Source organism: Sebastes fasciatus, chromosome 9 (genome assembly GCF_043250625.1).
Source record: "Sebastes fasciatus isolate fSebFas1 chromosome 9, fSebFas1.pri, whole genome shotgun sequence".
In the NCBI taxonomy this organism is placed as follows: Eukaryota; Metazoa; Chordata; class Actinopteri; order Perciformes; family Sebastidae; genus Sebastes; species Sebastes fasciatus.
This window is the reverse complement of record NC_133803.1, coordinates 33,315,923-33,329,947: the sequence shown is the minus strand read 5'-3', so window position 1 is coordinate 33,329,947 and position 14,025 is coordinate 33,315,923. Positions and strand designations below refer to the sequence as shown.

The 14,025-nt window shown below is 40.0% G+C and overlaps 3 protein-coding genes across 4 annotated transcripts in view; 1 reads left to right on the top strand and 2 right to left on the bottom strand.

Annotated features, from left to right (window-relative positions):
* supt3h (SPT3 homolog, SAGA and STAGA complex component) overlaps window positions 1-1,211 on the bottom strand; it is an 11,441-nt gene extending 10,230 nt beyond the window's left edge. Inside the window, exon 1 of the mRNA XM_074647372.1 lies at window positions 1,088-1,211. The gene's annotated coding sequence lies outside the window, so the exon portion shown is untranslated. The remainder of the gene's footprint in view (window positions 1-1,087) is intronic.
* Window positions 1,071-4,599, top strand: runx2a (RUNX family transcription factor 2a). Its single transcript, XM_074647373.1, has 6 exons — window positions 1,071-1,201; window positions 2,031-2,221; window positions 2,434-2,593; window positions 2,818-2,922; window positions 3,010-3,078; window positions 4,196-4,599. The coding sequence occupies exons 1-6, from the start codon at window positions 1,180-1,182 to the stop codon at window positions 4,519-4,521; spliced, it is 873 nt and encodes a 290-aa protein (XP_074503474.1). The 5' UTR covers window positions 1,071-1,179; the 3' UTR covers window positions 4,522-4,599.
* A 159-nt stretch (window positions 4,600-4,758) lies between these two features.
* On the bottom strand, window positions 4,759-12,546 carry LOC141774590 (follistatin-related protein 1-like). Of its 2 annotated transcripts, XM_074647369.1 has the most exons (11): window positions 12,237-12,546; window positions 11,952-12,026; window positions 9,215-9,304; window positions 8,482-8,611; window positions 7,270-7,299; window positions 7,054-7,181; window positions 6,817-6,935; window positions 6,268-6,380; window positions 5,968-6,078; window positions 5,711-5,808; window positions 4,759-5,246 (listed from the first exon to the last, which is right to left on the bottom strand). In XM_074647369.1, exons 1-11 carry the CDS (start codon window positions 12,261-12,263, stop codon window positions 5,238-5,240), a joined length of 930 nt encoding a protein of 309 aa, XP_074503470.1. In that variant the 5' UTR covers window positions 12,264-12,546; the 3' UTR covers window positions 4,759-5,237. The 2 variants fall into 2 exon arrangements, with proteins under 2 accessions (XP_074503470.1, XP_074503469.1); XM_074647368.1 differs by having other exon boundaries at window positions 4,759-5,808.
* Between the last annotated feature and the right edge of the window lie 1,479 nt (window positions 12,547-14,025).

Genomic DNA, 14,025 nt, shown 5'->3' with positions numbered 1-14,025 from the left:
TGAGAGGTGAGGAGACAGGTGAGGGGTGAGGAGACAGGTGAGGGGACAGGAGAGGGGACAGGTGAGGAGACAGCTGAGGGGACAGGAGAGGGGACAGGTGAGGAGACAGCTGAGGGGACAGGTGAGGGGTGAGGAGACAGGTGGTGTAACAGGTGAGTCAGGGGACAGATCAGAGGACAGGTGAGAGGACATTGAGGGGGACAGGTGAAGTTACTGCGGTTACACCACCTGTCCCCTGGTGGTGTAACAGGTGAGGTTACAGGTGAGTCAGGTGGTTCAGGTGAGGGGACAGTGAGAGGACAGGAGAGGGGACAGGTGAGGAGTCAGGTGGTGTAGTGAGGTTACAGGTGAATCAGTCAGGTGGTTCAGGAGAGGGGACAGTGAGAGGACAGGTGAGAGGACAGTGAGGGGACAGGAGAGAGGACAGCGAGGGGACAGTGAGGAGACAGGAGAGAGGACAGTGAGGGGACAGTGAGAGGACAGGTGAGAGGACAGGAGAGAGGACAGGTGAAGTTACTGCGGTCACACCACCTGTCCTCTGGTGGTGTAACAGGTGAGGGGACAGGAGCGGGGACATGCAGAGGCGACAGGTGAGTCAGGTGGTGTAACAGGTTGAGGGGACAGGAGAGGGGACATGCAGAGGCGACAGGTGAGTCAGGTGGTGTAACAGGCGAGGGGACAGGAGAGGGGACATGCAGAGGAGACAGGTGAGTCAGGTGGTGTAACAGGCGAGGGGACAGGAGAGGGGACATGCAGAGGAGACAGGTGAGTCAGGTGGTGTAACAGGCGAGGGGACAGGAGAGGGGACATGCAGAGGAGACAGGTGAGTCAGGTGGTGTAACAGGTTGAGGGGACAGTGTGAGGGGACATGCAGAGGAGACAGGTGAGTCAGTGGTTCAGGTGTGTGACCGCAGTAACTTCCCTCCGGCAGCAGAATCTGAATGATAAAGCAGCTCGGTTTCCTCTATTCAAACACTGCGGTCAATAAAACACAAAGACGAGGACAGCAGAGAGAAAGAGACCGACTGGAGGAGGAGGAGAGGCAGAGGAAAGACCCAGAAACACTTTGAAACACTTTAAATCTCACCAGTCGATCCGAACACGTTTCTGTTGCTGCTGTTTGTTGATCAGCTGTTGACGATTAGTTTGATCTGCGGCGCTGTCTGATGACGTACCAGAATGAGGAAGCGCTGCGGTTATGGTAGTTGTAGTTTTTTACACTTTCTGGTCAAAAAACGTCATTTTACGTCTCCCCTATGGTTAATTAAATATTTTTTTTTAATTACTATTATTTTGAGAAATACCAAGCATCACATTTCTAAGTAATTTGTGAAATACATTTAGTTTAGCAGCTATAATTAATGGTGAACGACAATAATACCTTTATACAGGTAATAAGGTAAGATAAAACCAGACTCTAGCCCTTTTTATGTTCATAAATAACTGAATTTATTATAATATAAATAAACAATTGGTCCCTGATATTGTAGGCTTAAAAGTGTTTAGTCAAAATTTTCAATTTACACATTTATTAACAAATAAGTGCAGCCGGGCAGATGAAAAAGTGCAAGAAAGAGAGTTACAGGGGTGAAAAGTGTATTTCTTTCTTTATTTATTTATTTGTTCATTTGCTACCTCAATGCAGAAAATGAGGAAGGGCGCCCACCAGCATTTATTTATTTTTATTTTTATTATTATTATTTATTTTTTAGATTAGAAAGATTATAGAAGCAAAGAGACGAAACTCTGGTGTTTATTTGACAATAGCCAACAGCATTTTGGACTGAAAACGCTTATCATATTTATCATATTTTATTGTTCGACACAGGCCATTTCGATAGAATATGACAATAGAATAGAAATATTTTTTTAATTTAAATTTCTTTTTTTTGTACGGCACTTTTTAGGCAGGCGTTTACTGGCAAAATTTCAGTCCAAAGCTTTATACAGTCTTTGTCGACCACACAAAATTTGATTTCAGCAAAAAAAAAAGATATGTTAAAGTCTAATATGGCCGACATCCCTTTCAGATCCTGTGGTGAAGCGTCGGCCAGCACCGTCGCCTACCAACCGCCAGCTGGACAACCAGGAGGTGAAGTCCCTCCACCAGCGCAGCACGGCGCCAACCAGAGGCCTCGTACAGACTGACAGCCCAAACTTCCTGTGCAGCACCCTGCCGCAGCACTGGAGGTGTAACAAGACCCTGCCGAGAGCCTTCACTGTGAGGAATCATCTATCTGTATCTATCTATCTATCTATCTATCTATCTATCTATCTATCTATCTATCTATCTATCTATCTATCCATCTCAGTTCATAATGTCAAAGGTCATCAAAATGTATATTTGGGACATTTTGCCCTTTGTTTAGCCTTCCAGGCCGACCATTTTCTCAGATGATAACGGCCCGATCCTAACCTTTCTCCATCCTCCAGGTGGTTGCCGTGGGCAACGACGTGCCAGACGGCGTGGTCGTCACAGTGATGGCTGGCAATGATGAAAACAGCAGCGCCGAGCTACGCAACGCCACGGCGACCATGAAGCAAGGCTACGCCCACTTTAATGACCTCCGCTTCATCGGTCGCAGCGGGAGAGGTAGATGGAGAGATACAATAATCACAGTAATATAAACATGGATGAACACAGGCCTCATTTCAAAGTGGCTCAACAGCAGTTATGAGGACTCTTTATGCAAATATGTTACTTGGTGACATCACCACGTTACAGAAGAAAAGGCGGGACTTCAACAAGGCGTTTCAGACAGTTCAGTACTTTTAATTCACCCGTACATGTGTACATGTGTGATTTTTTTTTTCCAGGCAAGAGTTTCACCCTCTCCATCAACGTGCTGACCTCGCCGCCTCAGATCGCCACCGTTCACAGAGCCATCAAGGTCACCGTGGATGGTCAGCGGCTGCCAAGACGTCAGTACACGCCGGAGAATATAACATGATGGTTTGATCCAAAGCTTTCAGTCACTGACTCTTATTCTCTTCTTTTCCGTCTCTCAGGACAGAGGCAGAAAGAGGTGAAGTCAGTAGTGTTCAGGTCACAACACAGCAGCAGCACGACATCATCAGGTACGTTGTTTAAATCATTATTTTAAACGATGTTAGTGTTAACGTTTTCATACAGGACTGCAAATATGCATAAAAAAGCATGTTATTTATCGAATAGTAGTTATTTCAGTTGTATTTTATTATCCACATTAATGTAACTGTATTATGATTTATGATGTACTCCCACAGTACTTTATACTGTTGGGTAGTTTGATCAATAATAATGCCATCATATCACATTTCTTATGTAAAATCTTAATCTGCAAAGTGATTAATAACTATAGTTGTAGTTGAGTAAAAGTACTCTATTTCCGTCTGAAATATTGTGAAGTACAAGGTGTGGGTACTTGTTGTTTTGTTATCATTATCATCTAATTATCATTAGTAGTTTAGTTGCTGTTTATTTTAGTGTTTTTTGTAGTTTACTTTTTTTTATTTAATTTTTTGTTAAATGTTTAACTTCGTTTTTTATTATTGTCATTAGTAGTTTAATTGTTGTGGATTTATTTATCTATTTATTTTGGTTGAAGATTGTTTTTTTGTTCCCTTTTTTGCTTTGGATTTTAGTGAAGTATTTGATTTTATATTGTGATGTAGTATTTTTGGACAGACCCGAGGAAGAGTAGTTTCAACCATGGTAGTAACTTATGGGGAATCCGGGTAAATGCATTTAAAAAAGAAAAAAGTATAAACTGGGAATACTTCATGAAGTACCTCAAAATTGTACTACAGTACTTGAATACATAGTATTACTGATTACTGATTTTTAATCATATAAAAATCCAAACTTACCTGCTTTTTGCAGAAAATAAATAAATAAATGCATAAATACACAAATAAACACATACATTTAAAAATAAATATAAAACAGAAGAGTAAATAAATAAGGTGATTAATAAAAAAAAATAAAGAAGCAAATTAAAACAAAAATATACCAATTAATTAATGTCTACATTTATTTTTTATATTATTTTTGCTACATTTAATGACATATTTATTTATTAAGTCATTTATTTTGTATTTTGGCAGGTTCTGTCCTACACAGAATTAAGTTCTTTTCAGTGGTTTCTCAGGTCGAGAATGGACTTTAATGTTCAGTATTATTTGTTAAACTGATGTTGATGTCGTCGCTCTCCAGATTGTAGATCTTTTCCTTCCTCTCTGTGGTCCAATGAGCCGTCGTTCCTGAGTCAGGTGACCTCCTTCACTCCAAATCCCAGAATGCACCACCTGCCTGCCCTCTCGTACTCCAGCCAGCCCTCACCGTACTGCTCCTACCTTCCTCCTCCTCCCGCTCCGCTCAGCCACGGTGGACCATTCCAGCCGGGCAGCTTCTACTACGGACCGAACCAACCGCTGCAGACCGCGGGGGAGGACCGCAACGTCGTCACAGCTCTGAGCAATTACATCGAAGGGGCGTGTCTTTCTCTACGAGGGGAGGAGCCCGTCTGGAGGCCATATTGATTATTGATCACTGGATGTGCCTTTAAACCTGACTTTTGTTTGCAGTGATTATGCTGATTTTATTTATTGCTTTTTATGAAAAATTTATTATTTTATTGTTTCTGATTATTATTTAATAATTATTAAATATTGTTTAAATTAATAATGTAATAAAATTAATGTCAGTTTCCCCTTTTCTATTAAAGTCTTTCAGGATTTGACAATTAATTTGTTACACATAAAGTTTTTATTAGAGCAACAGTCGTATAAAAAAATCTGCATTAATTTCACAATCCAAATACACAAAATATAATATCTCATTAACAAAGAAACAATGAACCCTGAATCACGTCCTGAGTGTTTCAACAGCCTCTAAAATCTAATTTTGGCTGCCTCAATCAATAATCAGTATATTTGGGATTTTCTTTGCTGATTTATAGTGACTTCAATTTTAAATATTTTCTCTTAAATAATGAACAAAATCAACATTTAGCCAATTTAAACTACCTTTATACATAAAAAACAGTGACATGCCGAACAGAGTTGAAAGAATCTTTTTAAATCAACTTCTCCTGCGGTAAATGATCAATAAAAAAAACGTGGTTAAAGTATAAAAACATTCTTTGTATATACCAGCTTGAAGCAGATTGATACTAAAAATAAAATCTGTATTGGGTTTATGATGTTCGTCTTATCTGGAGCTCAGCTGCTGATTGGCTGCTACAGGTGCAGTGACCTCAGGTCTCCTGTTGGAACAGGTACAAGGGGCGTTCACTTATTAATCCATTAATAGCGATTAATCGCAAATTAATGGCACATTTTTTATCTGTTGAAAATGTACCTTAAAGGGAGATTAGTCAAGTATTTATCACCCAAATATGCTGCTTTATGCAAATGTGTGTATATATTTATTATTGGAAAACAATTGGTAGTGTATTTATCAATTTATTTACCAAAGTTGTGCTAATATATGTTCTTAAATATTCTTCTTTGTGGTGCATTCGAGGACTTTGTTATTATTCTGTTCAAATGTAATAATGCTTTTATGTTAAATTATGTTGCAGTCTATTTAATTACACTGCGTTCTGCTGTTTGCATGAAGAAATAAATTGTGTATAACTTCTTGAAAACAAACAGTAAAGTACGGAGAATACTTTCCTCTGAGCAATGAGTAATTTTATTACATTTAAAGAGAGTAATGTCTGTCCACCTGTAAAGCATTGAGTTCAGCTACTCTCCTGCTCCACTCCTCTTCTGTCATTTCTTCTTCTGCTCCTTCCTGAACATCCTCCTCTATCTGATGCTCTCCTGAAACACAGACGATCATATTACAAAGATAAAACCAAACACCAGCTGATGGAGAAGGAAACGCCTATAAGCCCCAAACAAAGGGGAAACCTAGCAGCCTAATCTATCCACACTATTATTATTACATTACATGTGTTTACATGTGTGTGTCCTCCTCACCGTTGCAGGTCAGAGCGGTGCAGACCCAGTTCCCACAGGCACACACACACTTGTTACACTCCATCCGAGTTTCAGCTCCGTCCTCGAACACTTCGTCCTCCAGAGCGCACTCTTCATGCACACATGAGAAAAACACAACTATTAAACTGCAGCTTCGACATTATCTGGACAAAGTGTGTCTCTTAGTTAGTGAGATTCAGACTGGGTTTCTGTTTGTGCATTGTTGGCATTTTACAAAACATAATCTGGTCCTGGAAACAAGAAATACATATGATATGTACAGTATGCGTGTGTTATTACTTCTCTCATATGGGTGGTAGGTTGGCGTCAGACAGTTGATGAACTCCTTTAAACTCAGCTTCCAGTCTGCGTTTTCATCCGACAGCTCAATCAAAGCATCGACACACAGAGACCTGAGAGACAGACCGAGAGGAAGCGACATTAATGGAGGATTGTTTACAGAAAATCATATTAAAAACTAATCAAATTTGCTGTTCAGTTGTGGATAAGTGACTATTTTTATTTATTTTTTTGAAGCAGAAAAGAAGGACCATAGTTTCAACACCAGGACCAGAAGAAACTGCTGTAAGGACACAAGACATATTTTGACGCAAAAGAGCAAAGCCAATATTGTGCACATGAAGCTGAAAGGGTTCATAAAAACATACAACAAACATGCAGTATCAAGTCACAGTATAATATTTCAAACAACATACATGCAAACATTAAAAACACATAAAACACACAGTATCAAAACAAAATGTTCAGAACTGTGTTGGTGACATAAAAACATATTTTCTATTGTATAAAAAGGAAATGATGCTTTATTTATATATATATAACATGTACCTGAGCAGCATGTTAGTCTCCAGAGTGTTAGAGTACGTGAGGTTGAGGGCCGTCTCGTTGTGTTTTAGGAAGTTCAAGAACTCGTTGGAGTCGAGCTCTGAATCCCCGTTATCGTACGTCTGTAACACACAAACACACCGTTAGATTTTAAATATCTCATCAGCTCGTCATTTCTCATTTTGTCCGAACCTTTAAAAACAGCAATAATTATTGTGTATTTTAGTGAAAAGTTGTGACCTTGAAGTACGTCTGCAGGTAATTGTCTGAGGTCACGTTGGAGGTCACGTTGTTAGATTGAACCTCCTCCTTAATCCACTGGATCACTCTCTCTCTCAGCCAATCACGATCAGACAGGAAACACACGACTACACGCACAAATACAATTATTAATGCAAGTTCTCTTAAGGCAGATTTAACATTTCTTTATAATTCTGTAATAAGCTGCAGACTTACTGGGGCTCACATCTGTGTTCGTTGGTTTCTCTGCAAATAAAAACACACAGACGACTGTCACAACTCATATACAGCTTTACCTGTCTGCAGGTGTGTGTATGATGTACTTAAAGGGCAGATTTAGGTTACCAAAGTAAGCTAATCAATAAGGTTATGAATAATGTGAATGCTAGCACTTGCTGAGTCAACATTTGGAAATGACTGAAAGGGTTAGTTGGGATTTTTTGAAGTGGGGTTGTATGTTTACTCCTGTGTTCTGAGAGGTAAAATTACTGTTTTAGTGAATGGAGTCTGGTGGCTTTGAAGTGAGCGATATAACAGCTTCAGTTCTCAGAAAGGGCTGTCTGACGGCGAGGTAAAGCAGCTGTGGATGGGGGCAGCAGAACAACCTAAAAAAATCAATATCAGTTTAAGTGTACGCTATATTTAGAACATTTTCACCGCTTCACCTCGCCTTCAGACGGCCCTTTCTGACGAGTAACTGAAGCCGTTAACTCGTTGTCTTCAAAGCCACCAGACTCCATTCACAAAAACAGTAATTTTAGTTACTGGTCTATCGCTGCAATTAGTTTGTCTGCGCTATTGTGTGACTTTCAGTTCAGTTTTTTATTTGTGCATGTAATAAAATAAAACAAAAGAGAAGAGACATACAATAACATAAATAAATGCACAGGTTGGTTGAAAAAAAACTCTGAGGGCTTGTACAAAAAAAACGTGCAAACATTGACATTAAATTATTATAATTTACAAACAGATTTAAATATTTTTAAAATATTTAAAAGAAAGAAAATTATATTATTTCTAAACAAGAAAATACTAGAGATAAAAAAAAATGGAAGGAAACTCCCAGATTATTTTGTGTGACTTTCTGATCTGAACTAACGTGGCGTCCACGGCAGTACGTTGCTTATCTTCCTGCCGGTACTCCTGTCTGCTTCGCCAAACTGGGAGCACGCCGACCGACATCTAAGCTACCGTATGTAACGTTAATACTGACTATAAGGATGTATATACTGTACATGTAGCAGCGTCATCATGCAGAAACCTACATCAGGTCACCATGTGGGGAAAGACGCTAAAACAGATGCACTTTGACCAAAATTTGGATGTTCAGATTTGAATAGATATGAAACACCCCTGGGAAGATACAGGATGATATAATGAAATAATGGATCCACCCTTTAAAGAGTGTGTATTTGTGTTTGTACGGACCCAAACAGTGTCCTCTGTGCTCCACATGTATCTTGGTCTGGGTGCTGCAGGCGTCTCTGTGCAGCTCACAGTGATTCCTGTAGGATCTGCCATTGCTGCCACACACCCAGTGCTCCTTCACATCACACTGCTGCAGAGGAAGAGGAGGGTCAACACAACAACACATCGATGCAGATACAGTCTCTGCTGAACAGTGGTCAACAGCTACTTGTACTTTAGTGTTTTCTTCTACTCCACTACATCTCAGAGGGAAATATTGTACTTTTTACTCCACTACATTTATGTGATAGATTTAGTTACAAGTTACTTTACAGATTCGATTTCTGTACACAAAACAGTCGCGAGACAAAACAAACATTGTGAAGGCGTCACTTTGGATCATTGTGACAGAATTTATCACTATTTTCTGAATTTTCTGCAGTCAATTAATGGAGAAAATAATCATCCATAATTAAAATAATCTTAGTTAATAGTTCAAAAGTAGCTCCAGCTCAACCAACTACAACAGTAACATCCTGCTTTTATATTAATGCACGAGTAATAACAATCTAATGATAGAATATATAATAGTAGAAGAGTCACAGGGGACATTTTTATACATTTAATACTTTAAGTACATTTTCCTGAAGGACATTAACATGTAACAGAGTATTTTATACAGTGTGGTATTAGAACTTTTACTGAAGTAAAGAATCTGAATATTCCTCCACCAGCGGTATTCAACAGTTTTTACCTGTAAACAGCGACACACTGGTTCTCCTCTGTCGGTCGATACGCACTCTCGACCTGCACCGCAGGAAGTCCTGGCACACACCGACTGATCCTGACGCACACACACACACACACACACACGCACACGCACGCACACACACACACACACACACACACACACACACACACACACACACACACACACAAACACACACACACACACACACACACACACACACACACACACACACACACACACACACAAACACACACACACACACACACAGATTTATCACATTCTCATGGTATTTCTCTTTTATATAGTAAACAATGAAACAAAGTGAGAAGTGTGCGTTTCAGACTCCAGATGGTGACCTTTAACCTCCCACTGAGAGAGACCCACACCGCTTTGAATGACAATGACTCTCTCAACACACACACACACACACACACACACTCACACACACACACACACACACACACACACACACACACACACACACTTATTATTATTGAGGCAGCTGGACAGCAGAGCAACTCTTTTTTTTTTTTTTTAAAAGCTGGATCTTATTTTTTCGTCAAACCTCTCTGAAACAGATTTAACAAATAACTGAATGTTGTAACCTTCATGTCGTATTTATTGCAGATCTGTTGTTTTAGACTTTATTACACGGACCGTTTTTTTTTAATACTTGATTCTGATTGGTCAATCACAGCGTTTTACGGTCTGCTATTTCTTTGCAGCAGACCTGTATATGCTATGTATAACTGACCGTTGCTATGTATAACAGGCCGTTGTATAACAGACCGTTGCTATGTATAACAGATCGTTGCTATGTATAGCAGACCGTTGCTATGTATAACAAGCCGTTGCTATGTATAACAGACCGTTGCTATGTATAACAGACCGTTGCTATGTATAACAGGCAGTTACTATGTATAGCAGACCGTTGCCATGTATAACAGACCGTTGCTATGTATAACAGACCGTTGCTATGGCTGCAGTTCTAATGTCGGACTCTGGAGGACCGTTTTTGTGTCAAATTATTGATTTCCTCAGTAAGTAGCTGTGTAATAAGCGGGATAATGTTCAGCTAGCGGGTCATTGTTGTGAAATAAACCCCTTCAGGGCGATGCAACAGTGACCGGCTCGCTGTATATTATCCCCTACGTAATATATAATAGACTAGGTGTACCTAATAAACTGGCAGCGGACACACTTTAACACACTTTAGATTAGAAACATAGATTATCCTAAACAGATGTTCACATTCCTGTGTACTTACAGGTCAGCAAACCCGACACACACACACACACATGCATGTTGGTACTTGTGAGGACCCTCGGTGACATTTATCATCATAACTACATGTCTGACTCTGACGACTACTTCAACCTAAAACTATTTATAATCTGAAGCTAAACGGCCCAGAGAAGAAGAGATTATAATTTATTAAAACGTCTTAACCCCCAGGGACTAAAACCCAACAGAAAGATGATACAAGAACGAGCACAAGAGAAACATCTGCCGCCTCCAGCTGACATCTGCTGCTCCGCTAACCTGCTGTTAGAGCAACCAGCTGACTGCAGCAGAACACACTTTAGTGGTGTGTTGGTGTAATTATAACCTGACCTGTGAAACTGTTTCTCCTCCTCGTTTTTAATCTTTTGTCCTCTCAGTGTGTCTCTTTCCTCTCGTCCTCCCTCACTCTCACTTTTCATCCCCCATTCATCCTCATTATTCTCTCTACTTATGCTTCCCATTTTTCCCTTCATCACTTCTCCATCTATTCTTTCTGTTGCCGTTTTTATGTTTATTTTTTGGCCCTTTCTCTCTATTTACTCTTTCTCAGTACTCCAATGGCGCGTTGAAGCATCAACCAATCATATGTTTTTGTTTCACCCTGTTCCGTTCCATCTAAAAGAAATGCCGTTAGACAGTTCCCAGTGCTGTTTAACAACGTAATACACCAACGGGCGCTCGAGCAACTCTTCAACGGTGACTCAGCGTCAATGTAACTGGCCACGCTGGCCGTTTAGGTGCTTTTGTCGCTTGTAGTTTGAACATAGCCACAGTATAACCAAAATACCATTACTAACGTTTCTGCTTTGATTTTGCATTTTGTGACTCAAAGGTGATAAAACAGCTGCAGAGGAAACAACGGAGTGTGTTTAAACCTGAATTACAGCTGTAGGGGCTGAGATTAGAGATTAGAGATGAGCTGCTGACAGCCATAATCACACACATACCTGAGGACCTGCTCACCTCCTTTCAAAAACAGTTTTCAATCGTGCAGCCCGTCGACCTAAAGACTCGCTGCAGGCGATGTTCCACATTTATCTCTTTTTCCTCAGAGGTCAGAGGTCAGAGGTCAGACGTCAACATCCGTCTTTTCTACAGTGACAACTTGTGATGGATTTATTTCAATCTTTGATGAAAAGAAAATTGGAAATGCCATTGCTGGAATTATGTTTTAACCCTGACCCCGGACTCATCAGAGCTCCTGAAACACTCCGGTGTTTTCAGACTTTCTCACGGTTTGTCTTTATTATCTGCATTTAATCTTTGTTTGTATTTAATAGCATCCTCCTGTTTTCATGTTTAGCTGCTCAGAGATACAGACATAATGGGAAGCTCTTTATCAACCTGCTCAGCTGTACTTGAATGTAAACACAATGCAGTGAATATTTTAATGCTCATATTGATGGTCATGATTAGTTAAAGTAAACATTAACACACAGTGTTGTACTGAGTTTACCTTGGCCAGAGGAGAAGAGGAGACGGGAGGAGAGGAGAGGAGCAGCTGCAGCAGGAGCACCGAGACGGTCAACATCTGGAGAGGAGAGGAGACAAGAGGAGAGGAAATGTTAGATTAACTAATTAATTAATTAATTAATTAATCATCTATCTAATATAAGGAAAATATTTACAATTTTAACAATAGTTACTACTCATTTTACTCATGCTACCACTACTACTACTACTACATTTGTTACCATGAATACTAATAATACTACTACTAATAATAATAAAGCAGCCGTACCGTGGCAGTTAATCTATCAGTCAGCATTAAAACGAATGTCAGGATCCAGTATCTCTCCTCAGTGTTTGATCAGCTGTCAAAAGTAATCATTAACCCAGTCAATCAATCAATCAATCAATCAATTAATCAATCAGGTGGTGAAGTCATATCCAAATGTCCAAATTATGTCAGAATGGATCCATTTAGATGAAGAGTTTATATCCAGCCAACGATCAGAGAAGCCGTCTGCTTGGATCTGAAACAACGTCTGAGTTACAACAAGAGGAGGAGGAGGAAGAGGAGGAGGAGGAGGAAGAGGAGGAGGAGGAAGAGGAGGAGGAGGAGGAAGAGGAGGAGGAGGAGGAAGAGGAGGAGGAGGAAGAGGAGGGATGCTGGGGGAGAAAGGAGACCAGCTGTCCAGAGTCACACACCAAACCCCCCCTCCACTCTGACACACTCTGGAGCTCTGCTTTATGAAGAAGTTAAAGACACGCGACCAGCTGACATGTTCAGACAGCGTTACAACCGAGGGGAGAGGAGGTGAAGGTCTTTGATGTCATATTTACTGTTACAGTTTTTCTCGATTGTTTACACACATTTTCTGAAAGCATGCCTCATACTCTCAGAACTCTACACACAAATCCAAAAACACACACACAATGGGCAAAACCCCTCAATTCTCCTGCAAAATTAAACTTTACATTCAAAACAATGTTATTTCTTCTCAAAATGGTATTTTGTTTTCAAATGACACACACAAACCATCATATGAATAGACATTTATAAGAACCAGTTGAACACTGATGTGCTCAATGTAAAACACTATGATGAATGGAAAACACTTCTTCTCCATTCATCATAATGACTTAGGCCCTTTTTTTGTTCAGTGTTACACTTACTACAGACAGTACATACATTACTACAGACAGTACATACATTACTACAGACAGTACATACATTACTACAGACAGTACATACATTACTACAGACAGTACATACATAAGTGTGTTGTAAAATATTTTAGAATATTGTTTTTATACTCAGAACACACAAATACACGGTAACAAATATATTTTATTTTCCCCACAAAAACAATGTACACAGTGAACATCCCAACCAACACAAAGTTGCACATACAGTGGTCTACATACAAAACAACAGAAGAATTTACTGTATACAGTTACAGTAAAAACAACTATTTTGCATCCTCTCTTCTGTTTCGGTCTGGCCACAGCACCTCATCCACATCACAAGCAATGTTTTCCCTGGCCAAGCAGCGGGGGAAATATCGCTTAGCATGTCGAATCCAGCCATGAAAAGCATCAACTGATTGCTAATTGTAACACTGTGTGACAGGTGTTTGCCCATGTGATGAGTCAGTGTGCATAGTAGGGCAATTGACTTTAGAATTTTGAATGACAGTGTGTTCCTTGTGAAAACGAGATTTTCTTCATGAAAATTGTGCCAAATGCAGAGAATTGTGTGTAGTGTTCTGAAAAAAGTGTGTTTTAGAACTGCAATTTGAGTGTAAAGCAGGAATTGTGCTTGTAGTTTAGCAGAATTGGTTCAGGGGGTTGGTGCATGAGTTACATGTTGTGGTCATTGTGTGTCAAGTACCAGTATTTGTGTGTAAACAATTGAGAAAAACTGTAAATACCACAATGCCATTATCCAATTTAGGAAAGAGGAGAGGAAAGAGGAGAGGAGAGGAGAGGAGAGGAGAGGAGAGGAGAGGAGAGGAGAGGAGAGGAGAGGAGAGGAGAGGAAAGAGGAGAGGAGAGGAGGGAAGAGGAGGGGTGAAGAGAGGAGA

Bases quoted from the DNA above. Each gene is read 5' to 3' on its own strand.
- runx2a (XM_074647373.1), top strand. From the start codon at position 1,180: ATGAGGAAGCGCTGCGGTTATG. The intron at 2,222-2,433 runs GTGAGGAATCAT...TCCATCCTCCAG, and splicing joins CCCTGCCGAGAGCCTTCACT to GTGGTTGCCGTGGGCAACGA. The intron at 3,079-4,195 runs GTACGTTGTTTA...GTCGCTCTCCAG, and splicing joins CAGCAGCACGACATCATCAG to ATTGTAGATCTTTTCCTTCC.
- LOC141774590 (XM_074647368.1), bottom strand. From the start codon at position 12,263: ATGCTGACTGATAGATTAACTGCCACG. The intron at 8,612-9,214 runs GTAAAAACTGTT...CTTCCTCTGCAG, and splicing joins CAGTGTGTCGCTGTTTACAG to CAGTGTGATGTGAAGGAGCA. The intron at 6,381-6,816 runs GTACATGTTATA...TCTGTCTCTCAG, and splicing joins GAGACTAACATGCTGCTCAG to GTCTCTGTGTGTCGATGCTT.